This window comes from Melanotaenia boesemani, chromosome 10, assembly GCF_017639745.1.
Source record: "Melanotaenia boesemani isolate fMelBoe1 chromosome 10, fMelBoe1.pri, whole genome shotgun sequence".
Taxonomy (NCBI): Eukaryota; Metazoa; Chordata; class Actinopteri; order Atheriniformes; family Melanotaeniidae; genus Melanotaenia; species Melanotaenia boesemani.
The window spans coordinates 4,749,454-4,775,440 of record NC_055691.1 but is presented as its reverse complement, the minus strand read 5'-3'; the positions used below and the strand labels follow the sequence as shown (position 1 = coordinate 4,775,440).

Below are 25,987 nucleotides of genomic sequence, written 5' to 3'. Positions count from 1 at the left end.
TCATTGGAATAATCATGACTTTACAAACACTTGCACCATGTAGTAATGAAGTACTGTAGACTCGTCAACATCACCAATAAAAAATAAGAAGCAATCTAGTTATCTGCCCCAAAAGGCGGTGAAGAATATCAGGTTTTTACTTTATCTCCTAGCAGACAGTTCAGTGTGATTTTTCTGGGATGACAGATGGTCTGCAATTAGTGCTCATGACAGCACCTGCCTGTATGTTCTTATTCTTAATAAAATCAGGAATTCTATAAGGATCCAAAAACTAAACAAAAACGGTGTCCTCTTATGTCATAAAGGAAAAAAAAAACAAATACAGAAAAGCTTGTGTCACTGTTTTGTGGTCATACTGTTCAACCCCATCTTAACTTACTGAAACCAAGCAGACAGTTTCATATGATACTAAAAGTGCATCATTTATATAACTAACCCATAGTTTGGATAGTAAACCACATTTTTTAATCCAGAGGTTGTGTTTAAAGAATGTGAAATCACTCCAAAATTGTCAGTCAGCTCCAAAACATCTCTAGTGGTACGTTTCTGCATGAAATGCTAAACTGGTTCATTTTCCCCAAAAGTCATTAAAGTGTCATCAGTTCACATAATTTATTCTGATCATATTGTTGATTTAACCAAAAATATTGTCACATTGAAACAAATATTAACCCCCCAAAAAGATTTTTTTTCTTGTCCAATCAACAAGTGTGTGACCACACAGTAGCTACATCCATATTTCATATACAGCCAAATATGGCTGCTTGGCATCAGCTGATGTTGTTGTTTTCCAGAGTGTGACACAAATTGTGTAATACTGTTTTCTTATGTTGGGTGGAAGCCCAAACCCAGAAACGGTCAGCCAAAACATCCACTGGATTACAATTTCTGCTCGTAGATATTTTAAAGGTCTCTCTTTGACCTATCAATCTTCAATCTGTCCGCATTTATCCTGTATAGTATATTGTATTACATAATACTAATTTGCATTAGGCTATTGTGTCCTTCCATTTTCAGGCTTCTCTTTTCAATGGAGAGAAAAAGGTCTGTGGTGAAAACAGCATTGATTCTAATGCGTCTTCATTATTCTTAGAAGGATTAATGCTGGTATTTCTTAATTATTTTTTGGCTTTCACTGCTAAAATGATGTCTAGATTGTGATTGATTTGGTTTTCATAAGCGGATAAATCAATGTCAATTAAGAACATCAGTTTAAAACCCAACTAATGTTGGTTTTATCTGTTTCACTTTTCCAAACCTATTCCAAGTTGATACGCTTCTGTTTATTCATAAATTTCTGGACATTCCTCAACTCTACTGTAAAGGCAGCAGATTTCCTTATTTTGATGGCTTACATTTGTTTCTGCATGAGGGAATCGTGGCAGTCCCCATCTGACAAAGAAGTTTACGAGGGCCCATCTGGTGCTGGAAGAGCCACGAAGTTTAATCGTATTCTGCCAAAATTAATTTTTATTGTCTTCTACTTCAAGAACTAATCACATCTGATATCCCTGAGTGAATGCAGACATTTCAGAAACAAACAATATGATAGAGATTAAATCATTTAAATGAATATGATCCAAAAACATATAACCATCTTAAGCTACAATAATCAGATGCAGCGTAACGGTGACATTCTAGTCTGCTCTTCATACTTGATGCAGATTAGTTCTGCCACAGTGTATGAAGAATCATCTGGAGTTTATTGTAACCAGTCAAGCTGCTGATCATGTGGCAGCCCTCCTGACAGAAATCATGACTGAGAAAGATGTGATCATGCCAGAAAAGAGCCAGCTGTGGGGAAAGCCAAGCTGGAAGCTCAACGGCAGGTTTAGCATTTTAGCCACTTGTTTGCAGCTTTGATGCCCACTGAATGTTAATTATTATATCCCAGCTTAGCGCTGTTTTCTCTGCAACTTTGATTCGCTGTTTATCATCTTTATGATGTGACGCAGCTGACCAAAAAACAGAATATAAAAAACACAGCAGTAGGTTTAGTTTGTGTGGTCTGAATTTAAAAATGGAGATTTATACAACACCTGCAGCCAACACAAACGACAAATACTAAACAATGAGCTGCGATAGATTCATTTTGGCATTTAAAATTAAGATGAATTTTATTTAAAAGACATTAATATCTCATCTTAATTTAACAGCTATTTGATGAAACTGAATAAATGTGATTAAATAAAACATTATTATCATAATTATTAGCTGTATTGTCAATTTGCAAACATTATTCGAAAATGGATCTGTAGCATTTTATCAAGTCTTCGGTGGGATTTTGTTAACAGTGACTCTTTCTATTCAGTTTATTAGATCATTTTAACACTGAGTGTAGAACAAGCTCCAAAACACCCCACAATTAGTGGGTTTCATCATAGAAAAATGATCAGACAAAAAAAAAATTGCAGTGCTGCTGCAAGAAAATGTGTTTTTTCTTTCACTAAAATTATACCTTAAAAGAATCTGTTTTTTCCTGTTGTTGAAGCAGAAGCTGAAGGCAAGGCAAGTTTATTTGTGGAGCACATTTCATGTACAAGACAATTTAAAGTGCTTTACATAAAATATTAAAAGCATTACAACGGGGTGCAAGAAGCAATGAGAAGTGCAATAAATACAAACTTTAAAAAGAAACTAATGAAATGAGATAAAAACAGAAAAAGGCGGAAATAGATAAAATACAAGGAATTAAAGTTGCAGTGTTGGAAATTAACAGTTGTTTTGATAAAAGGCAGCAAATAGAAATGTTTTTAACCCTGATTTAAAACTGCAGAGTTTCAGCAGACCTGCAGTTTTCTGGGAGTTTGTTCCACATGTGAGGAGCATAAAAGCTGAACGCTGCTTCTCCGTGTTTAGTTCTGACTCTGGGAACAGAAAGTAGACCTGACCCTGATGACCTGAGGGATCTGGTTGGTTCATAACAAACCAGAAGATCCTGAATGTATTGTGCTCCTACACCATTCAGGTCTTTGTAAACTAACAGCAGGACTTTGAAGTCAGTTCTTTGACAGACAGGAAGCCAGTGTAAAGATCTGAAGACTGGAGTTATATGATCTGTTTTCTCGGTCTTGGTGAGGACTGGAGCAGCAGCGTTCTGGACTAACTGCAGCTGTCTCATGGACTTCTTTATGTGAGGACAGCATTACAGTAGTCCAGTCTACTAAAGATAAATGCATGGACAAGTTTCTCTAAATCAGTCTTTTAATCCTGGATATGTTCTTTAAGTGATAATAGACGGACTTCACAGCTGTCTTAATATAACTGCTAAAATTCAGGTCTGAGTCCATGACTACTCCCAGATTTCTGGCTTGGTTGTTAGTTTTAAACTTAGCTGTTTGAAGCTGAGTGCTGACTTTTCATCTTTCTTTCTTGGCTCCAAAAACTATTATTTCAGTTTTGTCTTCATTCAACTGAAGGAAGTTCTGGCACATCCAATCTTTAAATTGACTGATGCAGCTGATCAGAGTTAGAGCTGAAAACTTTAACAAAAAACAGTCATAAGCTTCTAATAATCATTTAGTCTGGTTTTTGGTGCAGTTTTACTGTTCGTGGTCATTTTCTAACAGAACAGAACTCTCTGTAAAGTCGTTTAGCATTGGTCCATTTCAAAAAGAGAAAGAAAATGCATTTGAAACTAAAATAATGATCGGTTTATGTGCTAGACCTTCAGGTTTTAGACATATGCTGAATGCGGTTTTTATTAGAGATGTAAAATGTGTCTTTTCCTGAAGTGAACGGCCGAAATTATACTTGCTTTTAATTATGAAAATGTGCAATCATCATAGCTGTCTTGCATAATTAGCTTTTGATTAAGGCATTGTTTATGCACTTCTTGAGAAATTGATGCTATACGCGTTCACAAGCTGCAGTATGAGAAGAACTGTTTGGTGCAGTTTGGGGAAAAATTTGACAGGATCTAAAGTCTGAGGATCGATATAATAAATAGAACGGGAAGTTTCAAAGACAAGGCACAGTGTGCTTTTTAGGGCCTTATATACCATTTAGGACAGTGGTTCACAACCTGAGGTCTGGGATCCGCTAAGGAGCTTTGAACATTGGAGCCATTGTGATTAATGTCCACACATTGTCCCTATTTTAATAAAAAAAGTAGGTTATACATTGTTAATTTTCCTTTGGCTTTATCAAAGGACAGGACTCAGCCAGAATACATTATTTATGGTGAAAATCTCACTTTGAAAGCATAAAAACAAGCATGGTTATAGCGAGTGAGGCAGGGGGTCCATGGCTTTAAAAGGGGGTCCCCAAGGAAAACAGGTTGGGAACCACTGATCTTTGATACCACTACTGGCTTTTTTCTTCTAGAAATTAACCAAATGCATACCTCCTTAAAGTTCACCATGTTATCACTTTGTTTACACCTACAAATTCGGTAATTTTATCTGGTCTTAGTTCTCTAATGTGCCCCCTAGTGGAAATCTTTGGTAACAAGTGTAATGCCCAAGCAAACGTGAACGATTATGCTTACAGCAGGTTGCCTACCAGAATGTGAGGTTAAAAAGCAAGTATATTTTCAAGCTAGCAGTACAGATGTTGTATGTAGCTATGCAGTATGAAGCTTGTATTAAACATCACAAGTTTCACAAGGAAACTTTTTTGGTCAACTACAGTAAAGTTAGCTGTGTTTACATATGAGGGAACAGTCATTTAAGTCATTTTACCGAGTCGACTAGTCAACCTAACAGAAATCAATTAGTTGTGAAGTCATCATTAATGTGTGCTCTCCACGCACAAACACCCTTTTTTTAAAAAAAAAAAAGATGTTATGGTCTCTACTAGCATGTGTTGTACAGTAGATAGACAGGAAAGGGGGTCAGAAAGAGAAGGGGTGACATGCAGCTAAAGGCCCCAGGCTGGGATTTGAGCCTGGGCCGGCTGTGTCAAGAAGCTGTAGCTTCTGTATATGAGGCGACTGCTCTACCAGGTGATCTTAATGCCTCCTAGGCATAAGCATTGAGCTACAACAGAACCAGTTATTTTTTCTTATCTTTCATCTGGTCCTTTTGCTCCTGAAGCACATTTGTTTTATTCACATACAACAATGCTTGGCACATATAATGTATAACACAGCATTTTTGTGATGGTTTAGTGAGACCTCATCGCAGTGGTAGAACTGTGGTAAGCTGGCTTCATCCAGCATTATGTGCATTTGACTTTGTTGTCTGGCTGAGTGTCCAGTCTGCTGCCTCAGCTATAGGTACAAGCTCCAGCAGAAACAGTGCTATAAACATAATTTTCATGTCTCTGGGTAGTAAAACAGACCTCTTCTCCTGCCCCAGTCAACACGTAAAGTAGTAGTCGGTTATGTCAGCATTCTGAACTAATTAACTAATCCATTAGTCTTGCCCATCCCTAATATTTAAATGGTAACACAAAAAGAGAAACTGAATATAATTTTTGAAAAAAAGTCTCTACTCAGCTGCAGTACAATGCACATCTAAAGCACTGGTGTTACTCCTTTCCACAATTATGTGTGTGTGTTCACTTGTCCTTGATCATCCCCACCTGAGAAACTGTGAATAAAAGGAATACAGAGGGATGCTTACTTTTGGGTCAGCACCTTTTTTTTTTACAGCTGGAGAGCGCTGTGCTGCTTATTCCTTGCAATTCTGATTTCATCCCCAAGAAATCTGAACTTTTTTTAGACTGAAAACTCAAATTCAAATAGAGGCTAAAGCTTCTCAACAAAGCCAGCCCCTGTTTGAATCCTGGCCTCTGGCCCTTTTTGCTGCATGTACATCTCTCTTTTCTCTGCCCTCTTTGCTGTCAAACGACTTTCAAATAGAGGGTACTAGAAAACCCAAGCAAACTTCTAGTCATGTTAACTTTGTTGCTGACTACACTTTATATTGCACTGAAAAAGTTCTGAGTCTTTCTTCTGTGTCACTTTTAAAGTGTCTGGTGTTTGGTGACTGTTTAGCGTTAGATAAAATATATTCTGGTCATATTTCAGGAGACTGCATACATGCAAAGATGTTTGTGTGAATGCATACATCTTGATCATATAAACAAATCCTCAGAGTGTTTATTACACAACTTTTAGCCTGAGCATACTCACAAAATACGCGTCCTCAAGAACATTCTCACATAAGCACCAGCATAATTAATTTACTATCCAGTGCTGTGATTTATTTTTGTCCCCATCTGAACTTATGTGCTCCCTGAATATGAAATGTCCTCTAGGATTTGTGGTGCTTCACTAGTTGAAAGCAGAAGCGCACACACTGATTGCACAGCGAGAATCCTGCTGGACAATGTATCATACCCCTTCATTTCTCCTTATAAATGCCTCAATGGTCTCACCTTCCCTCTGCACCTCTTTTTCACTCATTTTCTTCATCTTTCTCTCCGTGCTCGTCCCTTTGGTGCATCTGAAAATAGCAGCCAAGGGAAAAGTGGGTCAGCTGCCATGTAATAGTGTATATAGTGAATTTGTCCGTGTTTGTAACCTAACAGTCTGTCAAATTACTGTACTTAAAACATTTTTAAGACACACAGCAGATTTTCTTTGCAGATAGTCTTTGCTTGCTTACATTTTTGATACATGAAAGATTTATTTTTTTAAACATGAAAACATGAGTATTTTTTTAGTTTGTCCAAAAATTCAATATTACATGCTCCAGATCTCATCTTAAATAAACAGAGTAATTCCAAAGTGTCCCTTATGGATGTGCAGGGTCTCATGAGTTTTTAACGTAATATTTTCTGAATGTGGCATCATAGTTAAATCTGTGTGAAGCCTTCAGCAAAATAATGTATCTCACTGTGTATTTCAATGCCTAGCATTTTCCCGTCCCTAACCGAGTTTTATTACCAAACCTTAACCAAGATATTTTCATTTGTTATTCTAAAAGAGTATATTTAATTATGCTTAACTAATATTACAAAGTCCTTTTAAATAGTAACAAAATGCATCAAATGTCCACTAAAAGTAAACGGCCTAACAAGAAGGGAAAAATATCTTGCAAAGAAATCCCTGAAGAAGCTTAGGCTTAACCCTAACCCATTAACAGTGCTTCTGTATTTTTAAATCTTATTAAACAAACTCATGATCATGGTTCATGGAAATATTCAGTCTGTTCAAGAATGTGACTTTGTTGCTGAAAAGTGTTACCTCTCAAACAAACTGTAATTTAATCAGTGAAAAAGATCAAAAGGAAGCCAAAATAGTTCAGTTGAAAAGGAATTTCCACAATTTCACTTTTGTTTTATGTTTTCATTAAAAAACAACAGCAATCCCAGTAAACTGAAATAATTGGTGCACAGACCCCCTCAGTCGATACCTGCAGGAAGCACATCCCAGTCTTAAAGATCCTGAAATAAAAGGGATACTGCTGTTTAAAAATGGGACTGTCCTTTTATCAGAGAAGTCGTGTTTATTTTCAGCTGTGTGCAAACTCGGCTCATGTGGCCCAGTGGTTGATCTAATTATCTCTTATGTGTTTAACTAATATAGTTAGGCCAAATGGGTCCAATCTAAACAGCACAGGAGGAGTCTGCTGAGAAGACTCCAATGTTATAAAACCGAGAGTGGGAGAGTGTGTGGAAATGTGTGAGGATTCAAGTGGGCTAACATGCACTGATGAATGCTTTGCTGTGAAGTATTTGTCATGGTGAAATTAAGAGACACAGTAAAGAATAAGAGGTTCTACTGACTGCTGACAATGCTTGACATGTTTATTTGGTTCCTGAAATATGCTCCACAGTTAATACCAGCCATGACTGAGGCTGTAACTAATTTTAACATGAGATCAGTGTCTTAAACAATTAAACTTGGACCGCAGATGCCTTCATAGGTCTTTTTAGCTCTTATAAACTGACAAAACACAAGAATACTGCTTATTTTTGTGTTTGACACACCAAAAAACTAATGATCAAAATGATGAGCTTGTGTTTACGACCTCTTTTAAGATTTTTTTTTCTGCCCTTCATTTAGGCCGCATTCACATAGATTCACATTGAAAACAAACAAACAACAACAACAAAAAAAACACACATTAGGTTTGTGCACTTTAGTAAAAACAAAAACCCCAAGACTGTATAAACGTAGTGTTGCTCCATTGTTTACTTAAGGTGAACAGGTTGAATTTGAATTTGATTTTTTTCTTGTGGCTATTTTGGGGAATATCACCCCAGCAAGCTGTTAGTGTAACTGTGTGATGTTGTCCAGGCGGTTTGGTCCTCTTGAATAAAGTACAGTGTGAAAGCAAACCAAAACAAAGGAAGGTGCAACAATTTTCAGAATTCCCCGCCCAACTGAGCGAAGTCTCCTAGACTATCCTGTTGTGAATGCACAGTTGTTACACATCCATGATGAAAATCTCCAGTTCTGCCACATCCCAAAGCCTCTCTATTGGATTGAGTGAGATCTGTTGACTGTGGTGGCCACTGGAGTACAGTGAACTCACTGAACTCATTTTAACAAGCAGGTGGAGACGATTTAAGCTTTGTGACATGGTGCATTATCCTGTTGGAAGTAGCCATCAGAAGATGATGGTCATGAAGGGATGGACATGTTCAGCAACAATACTCAGGTAGGCTGTGGTTGTTAGCACCACGCTGGTGCTAAGGGGCCCAAAGTGTGCCATGAAAATATCATTCATCCCATTACACCACCAGTACCAGTGTGAACCATTGATTTAAGAAAGGGTAGATCCATGCTATCATGTTGTTTGCAAATTCTGACCCTAGCATCTGAATGTTGCAGCTGAAATGGAGACTCATCAGACCAGTAACATTTCTCCATCTTCTGTTATCCAGCCTTGGTGAGTCTGTGTGAATTGTAGCCTCAGTTTCCTGTTATTAGCTGACAGGAGGCACCTGGTGTGTCTTCTGCTGCTGCAGCTCATCTGCTTCAAGGTTGGACTTGTTGTGTGTTCAAAGATGCTGTTCTGCAGACCTTGCTGGTTATTTAAGTTCATGTTTTCTTTTATCATCTCCAACCGGTCTGCCCATTTTCCTCTGATCTCTGACATCATCATAACGTTTTGGTCTAGACTCTATAGATATTTTCTCTTTTTCAGACCATTCTCTGTAAACTCTAGAGATGGCTGTGTGTGAAAATCCCAGTGGATGAGCAGTTTCTGAAATACTAAGACAACCATGTCACATTTCCAAGTTACTTAAATCCACTTCCTTCTCTATTTCAATGCTTGGTTTGAACTTCAGCAAGTTGTCTTGAACATGTCAGTGCCTCCACATGTGGAGTTGCTGTGATTGGCTGATTAGCTATTTGTGTTAAGAAGCAATTGAACAGGTGTACCTAGCAGGTGATTTTGAACAGACAAATCCAGGCTTATTTGTTGCAGCCAGGCTTCTGTTTCCTTGTGTCAGTTTTCCATGTGCTCTTTTTACACATTCCTGTTTCTCTGCAAGGTGATCAAAGTTCCCTTTTCACAGTTTGACTGGCGTGCTTTTATTCACCCCAAATATGCTGCTGATTTCACTCTGTATGAATTGGTGTCACACACTCAGTTGACTGATCTTTTTCTGTAGTTTATGCATTGTTTCTTTCTTTGCATTCTTGTTTAAAATATTTTAATTCAAGCAGAAAAAAATGAAGAAACTTTGCACATATTCGCAGCTGCCCGAGTCTTTACATGACTTCTTTCATTTTAACATTGTAAAATGCACAGAAAACATCTCAGTTTGGCTAGCTGCATTTCCAATATAGCTACTCATTAGCATTTATCCATACGGTGCATATTTCATCGCAAACTACAGCTAATTAGTAACAAATCTAAACCTTTGATGAGAAAGTTTTACAAACATGAACATTGCAAAGCTTTCTTGAACACATGTCTGTTGTAAAATAAATTTAAACATAAATCTGAAACACTCATGTTTGGTTTTTCCTGAAAACTTTGCTCTCGTTTTGCACTGGAATCTCTGGGTCAGTTGGCAATTTTCCTGTCATTTGCTGGCTTCTAGCACAGACAGGGTCATTTTCTTGACTTACTCTAGAAAAACTACACTGTGAGGCAGAATACATTTTTTCCTACATTTTTATTATAAAAAATCAGTTTAAAGAAGTTTTTCTTAAAAATCTTCCAACTTCCTTAATTCTGTTGAGTTCAGTGTAGTCTAGCTATGAACTTTATGTTTTTTTCAGCCTATAAATTATACTTTTGCCTGTCTAACAAAGGTGTCACATAAACCACCCTTTTATCTGCCACTTGGATGCCATGTCAATAAAAAATATGCAATGCAGATGACAATAAATAAAAAAAAAAAAATAGAAATAAAATAACAAGAATTAAAAAATTACAAAATGTATCACTGGGGGGAATTTTTACAATCAGATCTTAACCACCTTAAACTGAAACCATTTAAAATTTTCTTTAATGTTTCCACCTAAAAATTTAATCAAAACACCTGCACAAGACCAACCTGAATAAGCCTTGAAGTATTGGAGACTTTAAAGAAGTATGAAATACTGTGTCCACATCACCAGGCCAGTACAACTTGTGTTTAGACAGATCCCCACAAAACAGGCTAAAAGGAGAACAGGTTTACAGGGATGTTTACACCAAACTGAAAAGCAATTATCTTACCTATAATTTGTCCTGCTTTCCAGCCTTAAGCTGCATCTGACCAGGCATCATTATTCTCTAGACTTCTGCTACACAATAGCTATTTTGTTATCACAACTGAATCAAGTAAACTATCATTTGCATTAAACATCTTTATGTTGCAGCTTCTGAAATGAACTTACTGATGTGCTTTCTCTCAGGGAGCAGCATCCACACCTAGTTTGTCATAGTTTGACATCTGAGGCGAACCAGGAGCCCTGAGCAGCATCACTTAAGTGGTCTGTTGATGGGTAATTTATCATCTGGGCGCCTACACTTTAGATTATTGTGGCAGATGATAAATGTGTATCATTATTGAAATCTCAAACACCTCTTTCAGCTTATGTAAAGAAATCTAAAAAAATGCCCTATATACCTTTCATTTGAATGTGTTTGCAATGACGCAACAGGTAATCAGGAGAAGATGTGCTACAGAAATGCAAGTCATGATCAAACTGGTGCTTGTTTCTGACTCTCACTGTTTGTCTACCCAGGATTCAAGTGTCCTGTCTGCTCCAAATCTGTGGCATCCAATGAGATGGAGGTTCACTTCATCATGTGTCTAAGCAAGCCTCGCCTCTCTTATAATGGTAAGAAACATCGTCTGTCTGTTTGTGTGGCTAACTTTTTGGAGAGAAAAGCCCAGTTCACTGGTATGCCAGGAAATAATTAAATGGTTTGTTTTGTTGACATAAAATACTGTTTTTCATGTTTAGCTGTTCCTCTGAGCGTGTCAGGGCTCCTGCTGCTGCTGCACTGATAAATATTCATGACAAGGTGGGTGGGTCTACAGATTGGCGTGTGTTGTTGAACTAGTCCTTTTGAATCATCATAAATATAAATGAGGGAAAAATGAGAAAAATCATAAGAATTCATAAAGTAACTTTTACAAAACCAGACAGATTCAGTCATCCGGCTTTGAAAATACAAACACAGCTGAGGTTGCCGTGCTCCCTCTCGGCAAATCTACCCTGGCCTTAACATGTAATACCGTACATTTAACAAGATGTTACTGGTGCCATCTGACCCAATTATGTCTATTTATTTTTTAGCAGCCGGCTACATTCTGCTGGAGCCGTGTTAAGTCTAGAGCACAGTTTAAAGTCGAGAAGCATAACTGCTAATTAGTAATAGATTCACTCTTGTGGAACATCTGTTTGAGTCAAAGTAAATCCAGTTTAATTTTTTATGTGGTTTGAAAAGAAGAGTATTTGTTGGTTGTTCTCTTTATGCTGCATGATGGATTTCTATGAAATTTAGTATAATAAAACTGGCATGAATGCGGCCAATGTTGCTGCAGTGTAGAACAACTGGTGCACATCTAACTAAAGAAACCCAGAGAGTTTAGTTAAATTAAAACCCCAACAAGATGTTCAAATATAGAGACAAAATCAGTAAAACAAATTATCTCCCTGTTTTCATAAATGACAGAGAAATGATCCAACACTACTCATCAGACTGCTGCCCATTAGCAAAGTTAAGTTTACATATCTTCCATACAGGAGGCAAGCTCCTTACATTTAGTAATTTATTCAGCAGAAATGTACAAATCGGTCAACCACTGCCATATAAAAATAAAAAAACATGCAATATATGTTTCTTCTTTCAGAATACCTGCAAAGCATGAATAGCATGTGCATCAATCAGGAGCGGAGCTAGAGGGGGGGTCAGTTTGATGTTAAAGTAGTTTCCTAATTAGTCATCCTTTAAAAATCTTGAGATTTGGTTGCACATTTCTAGAAGAAATTTTGTCACTGTGTGAGTACAACTACTAATGCTATATAACACTATTAACCTAACATTAGCATGAAGGTACGTAGCAGTGCTAATCTAGTTATGTGACAGCACAAGATTACTTTTAGGGTATCGTGGGATAACCATGTCATATTTAGTGTTCAGTGGATGTACTATATATAAAAGAGACTACACATCAACTCAGTCAAGATTTTCACATTGGAGCTGAAATTAAACTATACAGAATGCTCAAAACATACCTCAGTATCCAAGTTACTTTGCACTCACTAAGCTAGAGGTACATGATCCAGTTTAAGGAAGTGTGGTCAGAAACAAGGATTCACTCTACCACTGCTACCACCACACAGTAAAAGGCCTATTGATGGTTGACACAAAAAACAGATACACAGACATCCATCTCCTGCATCGGTTATGTGCATATTTGGTCCGTTTTCAGGAAACTTAGCTATCCGTCACTTGACACAGAAGACAGAGCAATACACCGGAAATCGCGGGGCAGTGCTGAGCAGAAAAACTGACAGGCAACCAGCGAAAGAAACAAACCAGAGAAGAAGAAGAGAATCAGGAAGGGAACAAAAAGCAGAAGAAGAATGAATGAGGACAACTGTAGAAATTGCATGAGCTTTTAAAGAAAGACTATATGCGAGTGTTTAGGGCATGTTGGGCAGCTGGAAACAACTTCATAGTGAAGCATTACTTCTGCCAAATGGTGTCTGAAACTGACGTCAGCATGCAGAGTGAACTCTGAACTGCTGCTAGTGTAAGAATTGACTTAACAACTATAGGCAATGCAAAAGACGCATGAATTACGAGGAGTGCGATGCATGATATTTGAAACGGACATCCCTGTTTACATACGTAAGGGAGCATGATCTGATAGGAAGAGAAGCCGCTGATGCCCCTACAAATACATCAAGTAGCACATATTGGTAGACCCATATTAACTACATTTTATGGACCTTTTGTATCCTGTTGCAAATATTTCCATTTGGTAATCCAGATTTAGAAAGTCAACATGTTTTATTGCTCATGTCTCCCTAATGTGAGTGACCACAGTTATCACAGCAGGGTATGTGTGTGTGTGTGTGTGTGTGTGTGTGTGTTAGAGAAAAGAACAAAATCATTTCCATTAATAACTATATATTCTCCCTAATCAATTCTTGTTCATTATCTGGCCACCCTATGTGTAAACATCTAGTCTACCACGGGCATTAATTAGAAATTACAATAAAGAAAGGAAAAATTTTCAGTTCAAACTTCATTTATGTAGCCCCTTTTATAAAAGTGAATGCCAAACACAGGATAATATATACAGATTGACAGACTACATTTTACAAATGTAAAGTAGAAAACAGTAAAATGCAGACAACATCTAATTACTAAAATGCACAATTAACACAATTAACTGCTCCCCGCCCCCTGAAGGGGGGAAAAAGACCAAAACAAAACAAAACAAAACTGAAGAAGTTCAAAGTAGCACAGTTTTTCTCTGCAGATTGCTTCCTACTATAACCAAGACATGATATGTATTTTACTGTGCTGTAGTTCTTGCTCTTTTTACCCATAAATTAAAAACATTGCAGGTTTGGATATGTGCTAAAGAGCAGAGAGTACACATAGCTTTGGTTTCGTGACAACAAAACCTAGGGCTGCACAATATCAGGATAACATGTGATATGCAATGATGATATGATCTGCAATTTAAAATAAAAAAATCAAATTTGATGCCGATTTAACACACACAGCATTCCAATCGCAAAAAAACACGGATGTCTGCTGAACTTTATAACTTGTGCTATAGTAACGTTAGATTTTAGTAACGCTTTTCATCTCCTTAATAAAAATCATTTGGTCAGCAACACAAACAGATCATGCACAGTGGTTTTCACTGTAAGCCTAAAGACTAGAGATAAAATAGAAAATTGACAGTGTTTGTAATAGTTTGAAGTTATTTCTTTACCAACCTTTGATCAGTTAAAATGAGATTAGTGATTTATATTTCAGTGTGGATTATAAGTTATTAAAATTAGTTTTTGACAGATGAAGCAGAGTTTACATTAATGCACTGCTGTCTAACTAATATCAAAAACAGAATAACAGAGAAAACCATCAGTAACTGTGGACCTCTGGCTAACGTCATCAGTCCAGATATCCATGTGCTGTCCATGTTTGCAGATACAAGGTAATTAGGACTCACAGTTATTGCAACGCTGTAAGATGGTGCAACACACAAAAATGGCTGCCAGATTTATCTATATCTCCTTCTTGCTGTACTGTAGGTAGCAGCGGAGATTAAACACGTGTCACCTGATGGCTGGCACAAATATTCAACATGTCTTGCAGAGGACCTGTGTTTGTATAGGGTCATCTCTCTTCAAACCAACATAGTTCCAATGAATACATGAATACACAGTAGCACTTGTATGTCATGTCACTTCCTTAAAATATGAAAATAGGGACGACTATTTGTCGCAGTTTAGGCAGTTATAGCAATATGTATATCACACAGGCTAATACTGCAATGAAGGTAAATGTCTGATACATTGTGCAGCCCGACTGCACAGGCAGATAGAAGAACTTGTAAATAGTAACAGATTATTGGAATTTCCAGATTAATGTATAACATCACTAATAAAAGCAAAACGAATATATCAATACTCTTCAAAGTTACACATTAGCTCCAACATTGGGGGTGCATTTAAATAGATGAAAGTCAAAGATACTGAATCTATGTAAACAAATATATGTGACCGGAAGTTTAAAGCATGCAAACACGTATGCAAATGTCCACATATTTAAAATAACAAGCTAAAACACACTGGCACTCTGTGTCCATATATTGCTGCTCAGGGCTATTTGTATTAAAAAATAAGAGGAAATACACAAAGCTGTTGAGACTCATGGCAGACATGTCTGCTCATTGCCCTGCACCATCTCATTGAGTGACAATTGTTTGGCACAAGACTGTGATTGTAGACGTCTGATCCGGTCACCTTGTGGGAGTCTCCATGTCTATGCTAGGCCCTTATGTTTCTGATTACAATGATATCTAAATCATGTGAAGTTGTTGGAGGCTGGGAGGGCAGGAAAGTAATTTTACAGCTCCACAAATAGCTGTCAACGTGGCCCACAAGGCCAGTGCTGTAAAAAGTAATGTAGGTTTGAAGCCTGCAGCCAAATTCGAGCCGAAGATTGAGTGACAGAGACAGAGAGGAGAGTGAAACTGTCTTAAGGAAGATGGGATCCAGAGTGATGGAGTACCCTGACGGCTGATAACAGACGGGAGGAGAGAGGGTAAAAGGAGAAACACTACCATAATTCCTTTTTTTTCTTTTTCTGGAGCTCTTTCCTATCCTGTCACTCTTCATTTCCAGGAAATTACTCTCTCCTGTTCTCCCTGTCTGTCTCTGCTCTGTGAGTCTGTCTGTCTATTCCTGCTGTGTAATCTCTTTGTAATTTCTTTTTCCTCTCTATCTCCCTCCCTCTGTATTCTCTTTGGTTTTTGAAACCCACAGAATGGACCAAGCTTATCTCATATCCCAGCATGTTTAGGAAGTCCACTGTCAATCACCTGGATCTGTGGCTTGTCACACATCAGCACATCTCATAAACACATTTAATACAGTACATGCACAAATGTAATCAGAGCATGCTAACATCTTTCATGTGTATGAACAAGAGGTTTAAAATGAGCTTATGCTAGTTCCATTTTTAAATTAAAGATGTCATGGCATCAATATGCAGACCATAGATCAAATAAACGTGTCATAAACTGTTTAGTGGCTCAGTTCTATATTTAAAGTCCAGTTAAATATAAGGTGTTGCTTCAGATCTACATATAGTCAAATCAAGACTTCTGTGTCAGTGTCAGGGTAAATGTCAGAGTGGATCCACATCATTACCATGTCAGCACATGGCACGTAAACAGTAAACTGCTTACCATTTAAACAGCAATCTGCCTGCTGGATGCTCTGCGTATACATAGCAGTGAAAGTGCCATACATGCATATCTCTTTGCTTTCCAAGTAAACAGTGGAGGGGTCCCCTAAAAGATAGGATGGGTCACATGGGATATTTTGGGACATATCTTGGTTTTAACCTGAAGAAACACAAAAAAATGTGTACCAACCCGTCCTGTACCAACCCAGATCCTCCTAGAAAACTGGTACCTTGGGGCCCTAATGGCACCAAGGAATCTCCAGGAGCACTAGAAACATTAAAATAATGTAATTATACTATTTTAATTTTAGTTCTGTGCCAACCAGGAAAATTTCAAATAAAATAAATTTAATCTATTTCTGTTGTGAACTGCTACCTCTCTTGTACAGTGCATGCTCATGTTTGATGCACAGAAAGGTGCTCTAGAATCCTAATTTTAATAATTGATGGGCTTTAAATTTAGTGTCTTGTTTGCTGATGTTTTCTGTAATTTTCAAATCTAATTTCAGTATAGCAAGTATGGATTAATACTGGGCCTTTTTTATCTACTACCCTAGTAAGGTTAAAAACCATAGTCACAATTACACCAGTATGATGTAAGCCAACTACAAATACCCCAAATGCTGGGACTGGCGGTTTGGGCCAGCCCATGCTGACGGTACATGCAAATTCGCTGCTAAACCCCGGCCAACATTGGACCTTTCGATATTCTATGAGGAACATTCAATCTGTCTGACTTTGCCTTTCTAAGTCTGTAGAAGGTGCTCTGAAGATTCAAAGCAGAAATCCTCAACTACAACATTGATGCAGACTACCTTATTAATCTCAATAACCATAAAAAGGAGAATCAGTTGCATACATCTATAGAAATGGAATGCTTTTAAGTATAATCTAGCTATAAAATGAATAAAAAGCAGCTGCTTTTGAACTGCGCTCCGTAGTGTTACACTAGTGTAAGGATAAAGAAAAGGGCAAAGGGGTGATCTGAGGCTGTGGCTGCTTATTGCTGTAGTTTCACCTGCGGCGATTCAGACAAACCTAAACTTCAAACTGATCAAAGTGTCTTAGAGAGGCTGCAGCAATTGTTTCCAGTAACTGCCTCATTAACAGAAGTATAATGGAAGACAGGTCACCTCTGCAGCTATGTGAACTATAGTGCACTTGTTTTATTACTGACAGAAGTTTAAAGATACATTTCTAAAAGGTGAAGATTTGAATCTCTGACGTCGAGAGGAGGCAACTATGCAGCCATGCAACCTTCAAAGGCCCTCAGATGACAAAGATAAAATGGATTTAAATCGAAAAGAGGAAAAGTAGATATAAATAAGTTATTTACATGTGTGAATCCACAGTATAGTTATAAAAAAATAAAAACATAAACATGTTATTTGTACTTCTCTGCCTGTTTTTCAGTCTTGTGTGGCAGCATGTGGTTTGTCGCAGCAGGTGAGGGTTAAAGGCAGCACAACGAGTCCACGTGAGCTGACCACAGGATCTTTTCTGGGATTTGGCTTTCAATGATGATATTTTAATGCCTCCTACTAAATATAACCCATCGCATAGAGAGCAAGGAGGGGGCAAAGGCATGAAAGTCAGGAGGCTGGTACAGAGACACAGAAAGCAGAAAGGAGGGTGAAAAATTTTTTTTAAAAAAGTGATAAAGCACAAGCAGTATGCTTGCAGCATCTTAGCTCATAGGAGGACACAGGAAGAGAGACAAGAAAGCAGGAATTTGGTGCTGTGATTCAGAGAAGGAAAGAGCGACTCCTCTAAGTCATTATTGATGTGAAGGTGCTGGATGCCAAAAGTCTGCTAGCAAGACAGCAAGCAGAAGAGACAGCTGAAAGTCAGGAGGCAGGCAGGTGAGCAGAGAACTAATGATTTAGAGACCATGGAAGGCAGCACTCAGATCTCATTTCACCTTATTCTGATCACAGTTTAATGCTGTAGATAGTTCACAGATCAGGAAATAGAGTTTGGTGCAGTCTATTTTAATATCAAACTTATCTCCATTTTCATTTATTGTACATTTGATCTCTAAAGCATGAAAAAAAGTAACTATAGGTTTTACTTTTCACTGTACCTGAGACAACAGGTGACTACCAACTTACTTTCAGTGTTGCTGTAGTTATGAAAGTGCACAGAGTAATAATAATAATGGATTAGATTTATATTTGCATATTATTGCTGACAGCACTCAAAGTGCTTATATTTTAGCCATTGTTCATCCACTCCTCATTCATACTCAGTGATGGTAAGCTACAAGTGTAGCCACAGTTGCCCCAGGGGCAGACTGATAGAAATGTGGCAGCTAATGTGCACCAACAGGCTCTCCGACCACCTCTAAAACATCCATACACAAGGAACGCTGATACTGGAGGCAAGAAGGGTATCTCACCCAAGGACACAATGACAGATCACCAGCCTTCTGGTCTTTGAACATCCTCCTCTACTACCTGAGCCTCTTGCCCCCGCATTACTTATCAAACTTCCCATGAATTGGCTAGTACCAAGCTGTTTGCTTGTATGTATTGCTTGTGAAAATAAAGACTAGATAAACCCTCATTTATCCACTCTTTACATTCGTAAAAATTATGTCCATTTCAAACTTGGGCAAATGTCACCCACATTCTTCTATGCGTCCTTTTGGCATGGTTGTTAATCTATACATCCACTAGAAGGCAGTGCAAGTTCACTTCCTATTTTAGACATCAGTTTCAGCCAGTAGCAGCATGGTGATGGTGGAGGAGATCATAATAATGCACATTCTAAGATAGACATTAAAAATGTGGTCTGTTTGGCCATTAAATACATCACAGCTTCTTCTTCTGTGTTTCTTTTGCTGGTGTGCGCTATGCTACGTAACACTGCCCCTGTTTCCAGATGAGTACGCATCCACAACCTCCCTGAAAACGGACAGATGTCTATCTGTATGCATATGCATATTAATGTAGAGCATAAATTGAGGTTCAGCCAACCCACACCAAACAAGTCCACTCTGCTCTGATCAGATCGAATAGCTTGATGAGGCACTACCCACCCATCAGTCTGAAACTGAAACATCATAAAGGGTACAGTAACAATTATTGCTTTCTAGTGGTAGGGCTGCTTGATTATGGGAAAAAAAATCTAAATCATGATTATCTGTCATCAGTACTGATACAATTATTTAACACGATCACTCATTACGTCAGGGCAGGTCATTTGTCCAGGTCATAACACAAGCCATGACCACCCCTGTTTTAACATTTTTGTTGATTCATTTATCTCTTTTTTATTTTTATCTTCTTTTATTTTCTGTGTGGGTGTGGAACAGTGTTGTGTTTGGCAGCCATCTCAGTTTTAGTCTTAGTCACATTTAAGTCATTTCTAAGTTTGATAGTTTTAATAAAACAAGTTAACCTTAATGCTTTTGCATAATAACCAGATCCTTTACCAGATCGATAGCTTTTGTCTAGACTTTCCCATCAACAGGGATGCAGTGATGCCGTGCTATACTTAACTGCTGTTGGGCAGAAACCTTTTATTTCTATATTTCAACTTTTTCATGAATTGATGCCTTACAAACATGTCACACAAGAAAATAGCAGATCTATAAGTTCAACATATAGCAACACATTGTGAGCTTGTTTGATTATTTTTACAAAATGTGTTAAATGTCTCAAAATGAAGTGCATTGCGAAAACAGAAAGTAAATTTGACGCTGTGATTTGGATTGTAGGGTCAGTTTGATGATTAGCAGGAAAAAGTAGATTTAAAATAAATCTTTAAAAAATTAAAAAATCAAACAATGTATTGATTTGCTCTTTCACACTCTCAGCTGTGTTTAGTGATGTTTTAGATGGGCACGTGTAGGAATGTGGTCTGACTTACCATTGCATTGTAAGTTGTTCTTCTTTACAGTCCAAACTTGTATCCAGGTTGCTGCTTTATTTAAGGATTGCATCTTGAAATTTCTTGGAGAAACTTCAGCAGACTTTAATTAAGTATCTTAACCCTACAGCGAGGGCCTTAAATTTTACCCTTCTATTTTCATTTCACCTCTTAAAATCTGAAATTTTGAATGAAACTCTTGAAGCAGGAGTTGGACATAGTTAGCTAGCTGCAGCTGCGTTCACCAATGTGGTGAAAACTGGTTGCAGCAGGACTGAGGAGTTAGGGCGGGACTTCATCCAGATGACCCCTTTTTTAAGCATTTCACAGCTAAAGGAAACATGATGGAACAACCCTGTTAACTTAATTATCAAAGCTCAGGTCAGGTGTTGGCCTTAAATTCAATACACCTTGCATGCCCTGTCAAAGAGGCAGCATGGTGTGGTTTAATCTCTGAGGGTTTCCGAGCTTGGTTAATATGAAATCTGAAGAAAAGCTGGAGGAGGAGTATTTTTATTAGATGGGATATGTAGATTTTTACAATTTAATCCAGGGCACTCAGTTTAGAGATATTCTGCATGTTTTCATGAGGAATAGATGGATCTGAACAATAAAAGAGAGGAAGTAAAGAATGGGGAAAGAAAAGAGCGATGGAGGAGAAGAAGACCAAGGCTATGTGAGTGTGTTGAGAAACTAAGCTGATTTACAGTCAGGTTACACATTCTGTGTCCTGTTTCATCTCAGATGGATAGGTAGATAGCCTAATATCTACCTGTCTGTCTATCTAGCTATCTATGTATCTGCAGAAATACAGACATGTCTGGATGTATAGATGCTGCTGATCCTGCCCACTGCAGCTTGGTCACAATTCAATCATTTTGTTGTCTGAAACAGAAATGTATGTAAATAAAAACAGCTCTATGGGGAATTCAGCTGCATTAATATCCACTATGTGAACACAGATTGTAGAAGAGAGGCAACAAAAGAAAGGGCTTAAAACTCAGCAGAATGTAAATCCATTGTAATGTCATCATGAATGCTGATTAGCAGGTGGCATTGTGAACTTCACCTGAATCTTTTTCTCCAGTTCACAATACAGCACAAGCTGAGGGGCTGAAGTTATTTCATTTCTGATTTTTTTGGACAGAGTTTATTTTTCTCGATTTATTTACCAACAAGAAAGAAAGGTTTTGAATCCTGTTGCACTCAGTGGCTGCTAGGATAGGTTCCCCGCTTCTCTGTGATAAAACAGGTATAGAAAATAGGTTGATGGGTCATGTCACTTTTAATTTCATGTCATTTTAGCACATTTTAAGCTTCTTTGAAGCCACATCTTCATGCGAAGAGGTTAGATATGAAATCTGCCTGTAAATGCTCTGTTGACTCTCAGTTGGTAAAGAACTGGTATCACATGAAATAGATTAGAGGTTCCCCAGCAGAGAGTAATTGTTAGCTAAATGTTAGTGTGTCAGCATGCTGCTGTTGGTAGTTAGCTGTAAGGTTTAGAGCTGGTTTCACTCAGAAATTTGCTTCTAGATTAATGTACAACAAATTAACTGTTTCACATAACTAATGACTGGCTTTACTTAAGGCCTAAGGCCATACTCCATAAAAACAGAGAAATTGGTTCCCTCTCCCAGGGCTACAAAACAGAATGAAGTCACTTTTTCCCTCAGATTGTTATCGACATATCATCTAGGCAGAGTTTTTTTTCTCATGGGGTGTTCAACAACTACTCTTTGATGGGACAGAAATTGTAAGGGGGTGCGGTTAACACAGAAAAGTGCTTGGCGAGACTTTGCATAAATACTTGAATGAAAGGTTGCTTGTGCCGTTTATATAAAAAAATCAGTTTCTCTTTCAAATATTAATGCCAAATTCAGATTTTTAAAATACCTCTCGCAATAACTTTGTTTCTGGATACCCTATGATAAGAATAAGAAACTTAATAAATAAGGAGGATAAATGGTTTTTGGTGTATTATGTTCATGATTGTGACAAGGCACCAATATGCCCAAAATCAGCTTATATCACCATGATAATGCCAAATTTGGATTCTTACATTCACCATTGGACGACATTCACCTGTCAACTGTTTAGCAGCTTATCGTCTCTTACATCATCAGCTAACACTGAGACTGTGGGTTCCACCATGTTCAACAAAGGAAGTGACGTCACCACAAACTAACATTTCATATGCGTGTTTGCTCTTTCGTCATATCAGTTTATTACAGTAATCTGATTACTTCCAGATATCTGATTTCGATGGTCATGTCAACAGGCTCAGTGTTTTATAAAACTAGTTATCTGAGAATGTCTGTAATCACGAAAAATTTGTGTTACATAAATATCTGTAAATGATTGGATATTGAATCAAATCGGATTCAATCAAATCAAATCAGGCTGTTGTGAATCGAATGGCGTAGATTCAGGAAATTAGTGGCGATACACAGCCCTACATGTAAGGCATAAGATGTGGACACTGCTTTGCTGCGAATTAGATTTGTAATTAAGAATGAAATAACTGGACCAGATTGAAATTTCTTCTTGCCACCTTGAGAAAACAAACAAATTTCTCTATTCTTTAGTATGTAGGCCTTAACACCTACAAACTAAATTTGAAGTCTAGATTTGAATTTGTAATGTCACAATATATGGTCTTGATAACAGATATTGAAGGTTTACTAAATGCTCACTAAAAGGAAAAACTTGACTTGTAGTTTGTGGTTTACTTATAATGTTGTTGAACAATGAATTTTCAAAGAGTTTTTCAAGGCTGCAATGACTTGTTAGAAACTGTGATCACAGTTCATTCTCAAAACTATTTGGAAATTAAATCATTTATAAGAAAACTAAGATTAACTTTATGTTCAAGGCCAACCAGAAGAAAAAGAAGCGTTTTGAATTTATGTTAAGAATGAGTATGCAAAGCCAGAATTACATGCCTAGAAACACAAAGAGTCATCAGCTTAGCATCAAAGATAACATGGAAAAGAAAAATAAGCAGATATTTGGTGACTAGCTATGACCGCCCTGGTTCTTAATTGACTTGCTGTGGATTAGAAGCTGGGCTGCTTCAACGACCAGCCAATCCCAGGTGCCTGTGTTGTGTTATACTGACCTTTAACAGCTGTAGTGGTAAATAATAATAATTAAAAAGTGTTTTTTTTTTTTTGCTTGAATAACTGTAAGTGTGACGCCAACATGTTTAGGATTACCACTCTTACTACTTAGAAGGTCACTTGGTTGTAGTCTGATTGTTGGATCGTTTGCACTTCCATTATCATCTAACATTTTCTAATTGTAAATGGGATGTGTTCAAGTTTAAAAAATGCAATTTGTAACTCAAAATTGTCGTTGTGTAATGTTGTTTTCACAGGAAGAGGCCCGTTGATTAATTTAAGGTATTACAAAAATGTACTGTTCTTAGCTTCTATTTCTTGCTTGTATTTTTTCTATGTTTATCAATAGGAGATGCAATTGCTTTTATTTTACTTCCCTCCCTCGGTCAATTAATTGTGATACTGTCTGCATTGGTGGACAGTTATTATCTGCCCCCCACATGGCTTGCTTCCACTTCACTAAAGGGGTATCGGCTGCATTAAAATGTGATGTCAAGCTTTTGGTGTGATGAACTTGGAAGGATGAAAAGGAGCTGGATTTGTCCAAGACTGCATTAGATTTTATGAGCATATTCAGTGATTTTATTTGTCTTTTCCTTCACCAAGAAAGGCAGAGGGTGCTCTGAGTGCTTTTGTATGATTTATCACCAGTAATAACTTCATGAGATAAATCCTTTTCAATTTAGCTATGCCTCATCAATGTCCCATGGAGGTCCACAGTGGTGTCTGTGGATTGGCTTGGCAGGGTGGTGTTGCTCATTTTTAAAAAAGGGGATATGAGAGTGTGGTTGTCTGAAAAGAGGATTGCACTACCCAGCCTCCCTGAAAAAGTTCACTCCAGGGTGTTGGGAATAAATCATAGACTAGATTTGGACCTCAGATTCAACAGGAGCAGTGTGGTTTTCATCCAAGTTGCATAACAGTGAATCAAATGTTTACCCTAGCAGAACTGACAGAGTCGTAAAAGTTTGATCTTCCTTTTCATGTGTTTTTTGGACTTTGAGGAAGCTTACAAACCATAACCCTTTAGGGATTCTGTAGATGGTGCTGCAGGTGTTCTAGGCACCAGAGTCAACGTTGCAGATTATTAGGTCTCTGTATAACCATTGCAAGTGGCGTCCACATCCTTGGCACAAAATTCAGCTTGTTCATACCACATGTTGCATTCTGCCAGGGCTGGTCCTTATCACTGATATTGTTTGTGGTGTCCATATGGAGAATCTCGAAGCATAGACAGCGAGAGGACGTTGTCTGGTTAGGGAACTAGAAGGTTGCATCTCTACCTTGTGCAAATGGTGTAGTTCTGTTGGGCTTTAAAGACCAGGGGCCTTATTTATAAAACTGTGCGTAGCAAAGCAAACTGCAGGTGGCGTCTGCGGCGCAAAAAGCAAATGCTGCACACTTCTACTTTCAGATTTATAAAAGCCTGCACATACATGTCCTACACCTGTTTCTGTTTATAAATCAGAATCAACTCTAAAGCGGGCGCACATGAGGGAACGCCTTCCCACGCCCACATGGTGGCTATAAATGGTCAGGTGAACGCCTGTAATACATAATCATCACATCATTTCCATGATGGCTTGGGAGGTAAAAAGAGGGTAGAAGTGCAATTTTTCAGGGTGTGAGACAGAGATCCTGATGGACCATGTTGAAAAATGTAAAAATGTTTATTTGGTGGGCATGGTGTGGGTATTACTGGTGTCAGAAAGGCAGAATAGTGGCAGCAGGAGGCAGATGCTGTCATCGCAGTGGCAGAAGGCAAGACATGCCAGAGGCATTGAATATGCAGCTGGAGATTTCAGTCGGTAGAGCATCCATCTGTCATGTGGAAGATGGAAGTTCGAATCTCACAGGTGTGAATCTCTTTGGAGAAAAGCGTCTGCTAAATGACAGTACCGATGCCGGTAATTTAGTCATTTGTTTTAATTTATAAAATAAATATGTACAGATACATCTGAGATTGGTAGCAGTTTATTTAGTGTTAAATAATATATATACTCAGAGGAAGTCCTGCAGGTGCAAAGGACAGAATCACAGCAATTAACCAGGTGGACAAGGAGTTACAGGAAATAAAGACCGTGTTGACAGAAATTGGGACAACAATAAAAAGGTTTGTGTAAGAATAAATAAATAAATGGAAATCCACCTCTTGTGTGTTTCATTAGTGCATCACTTCTAGACCTCCAGCCTCCAGTCCCGCTCTGCTGAAATGAAGACCAAGGCTACTTTTCACACTGACTGCTACATGCTGGCAGGAGACTGTCCACCTTATTTATTGGATGGATTTTATAACATGGAAGTTTTGTTTCACAGCGACAGAACATATTTTAGTGGTTAAAGTTCTTATTAATATCTTCTCCCTTTTTCCTTTTTCTTGAAAACCTGTTGTTTTGGGTTTTTTTTTCCGAGCGTGCACTCTTGAATGTGCCTCTTTATTCATTTCTGCAAACAACTTTGGTAATAGGTAAAGGTAACAGTGGATTGTGCACAAATGTCTCACATTTCACAGAATTTCCTCAATTGTATTCTGGACCATTGGTGTCGCTGTTTCCCGGTTTTCTAGATTATGTGTGTATGTCTGGGTCAGAGTTGTGTGGAGAAAGGAGCATTTTCCTGTCAAGTTTGGTTTTCATAAATCCCAAAAGTTGACTATATTTGGTGCACGTTTTTGTTCCTACGCCAGCTTTAGAAATGAGGCCCCTG

The 25,987-nt window shown here is 37.9% G+C and overlaps 1 protein-coding gene across 1 annotated transcript in view; it reads left to right on the top strand.

Moving 5' to 3' along the window:
* znrf1 (zinc and ring finger 1) overlaps nt 1-25,987 on the top strand; it is a 67,085-nt gene that overhangs the window by 31,360 nt on the left and 9,738 nt on the right. The window contains exon 2 of the mRNA XM_041997874.1: nt 11,087-11,182. Coding sequence (XP_041853808.1) covers nt 11,087-11,182 — 96 coding nt within the window. The remainder of the gene's footprint in view (nt 1-11,086; nt 11,183-25,987) is intronic.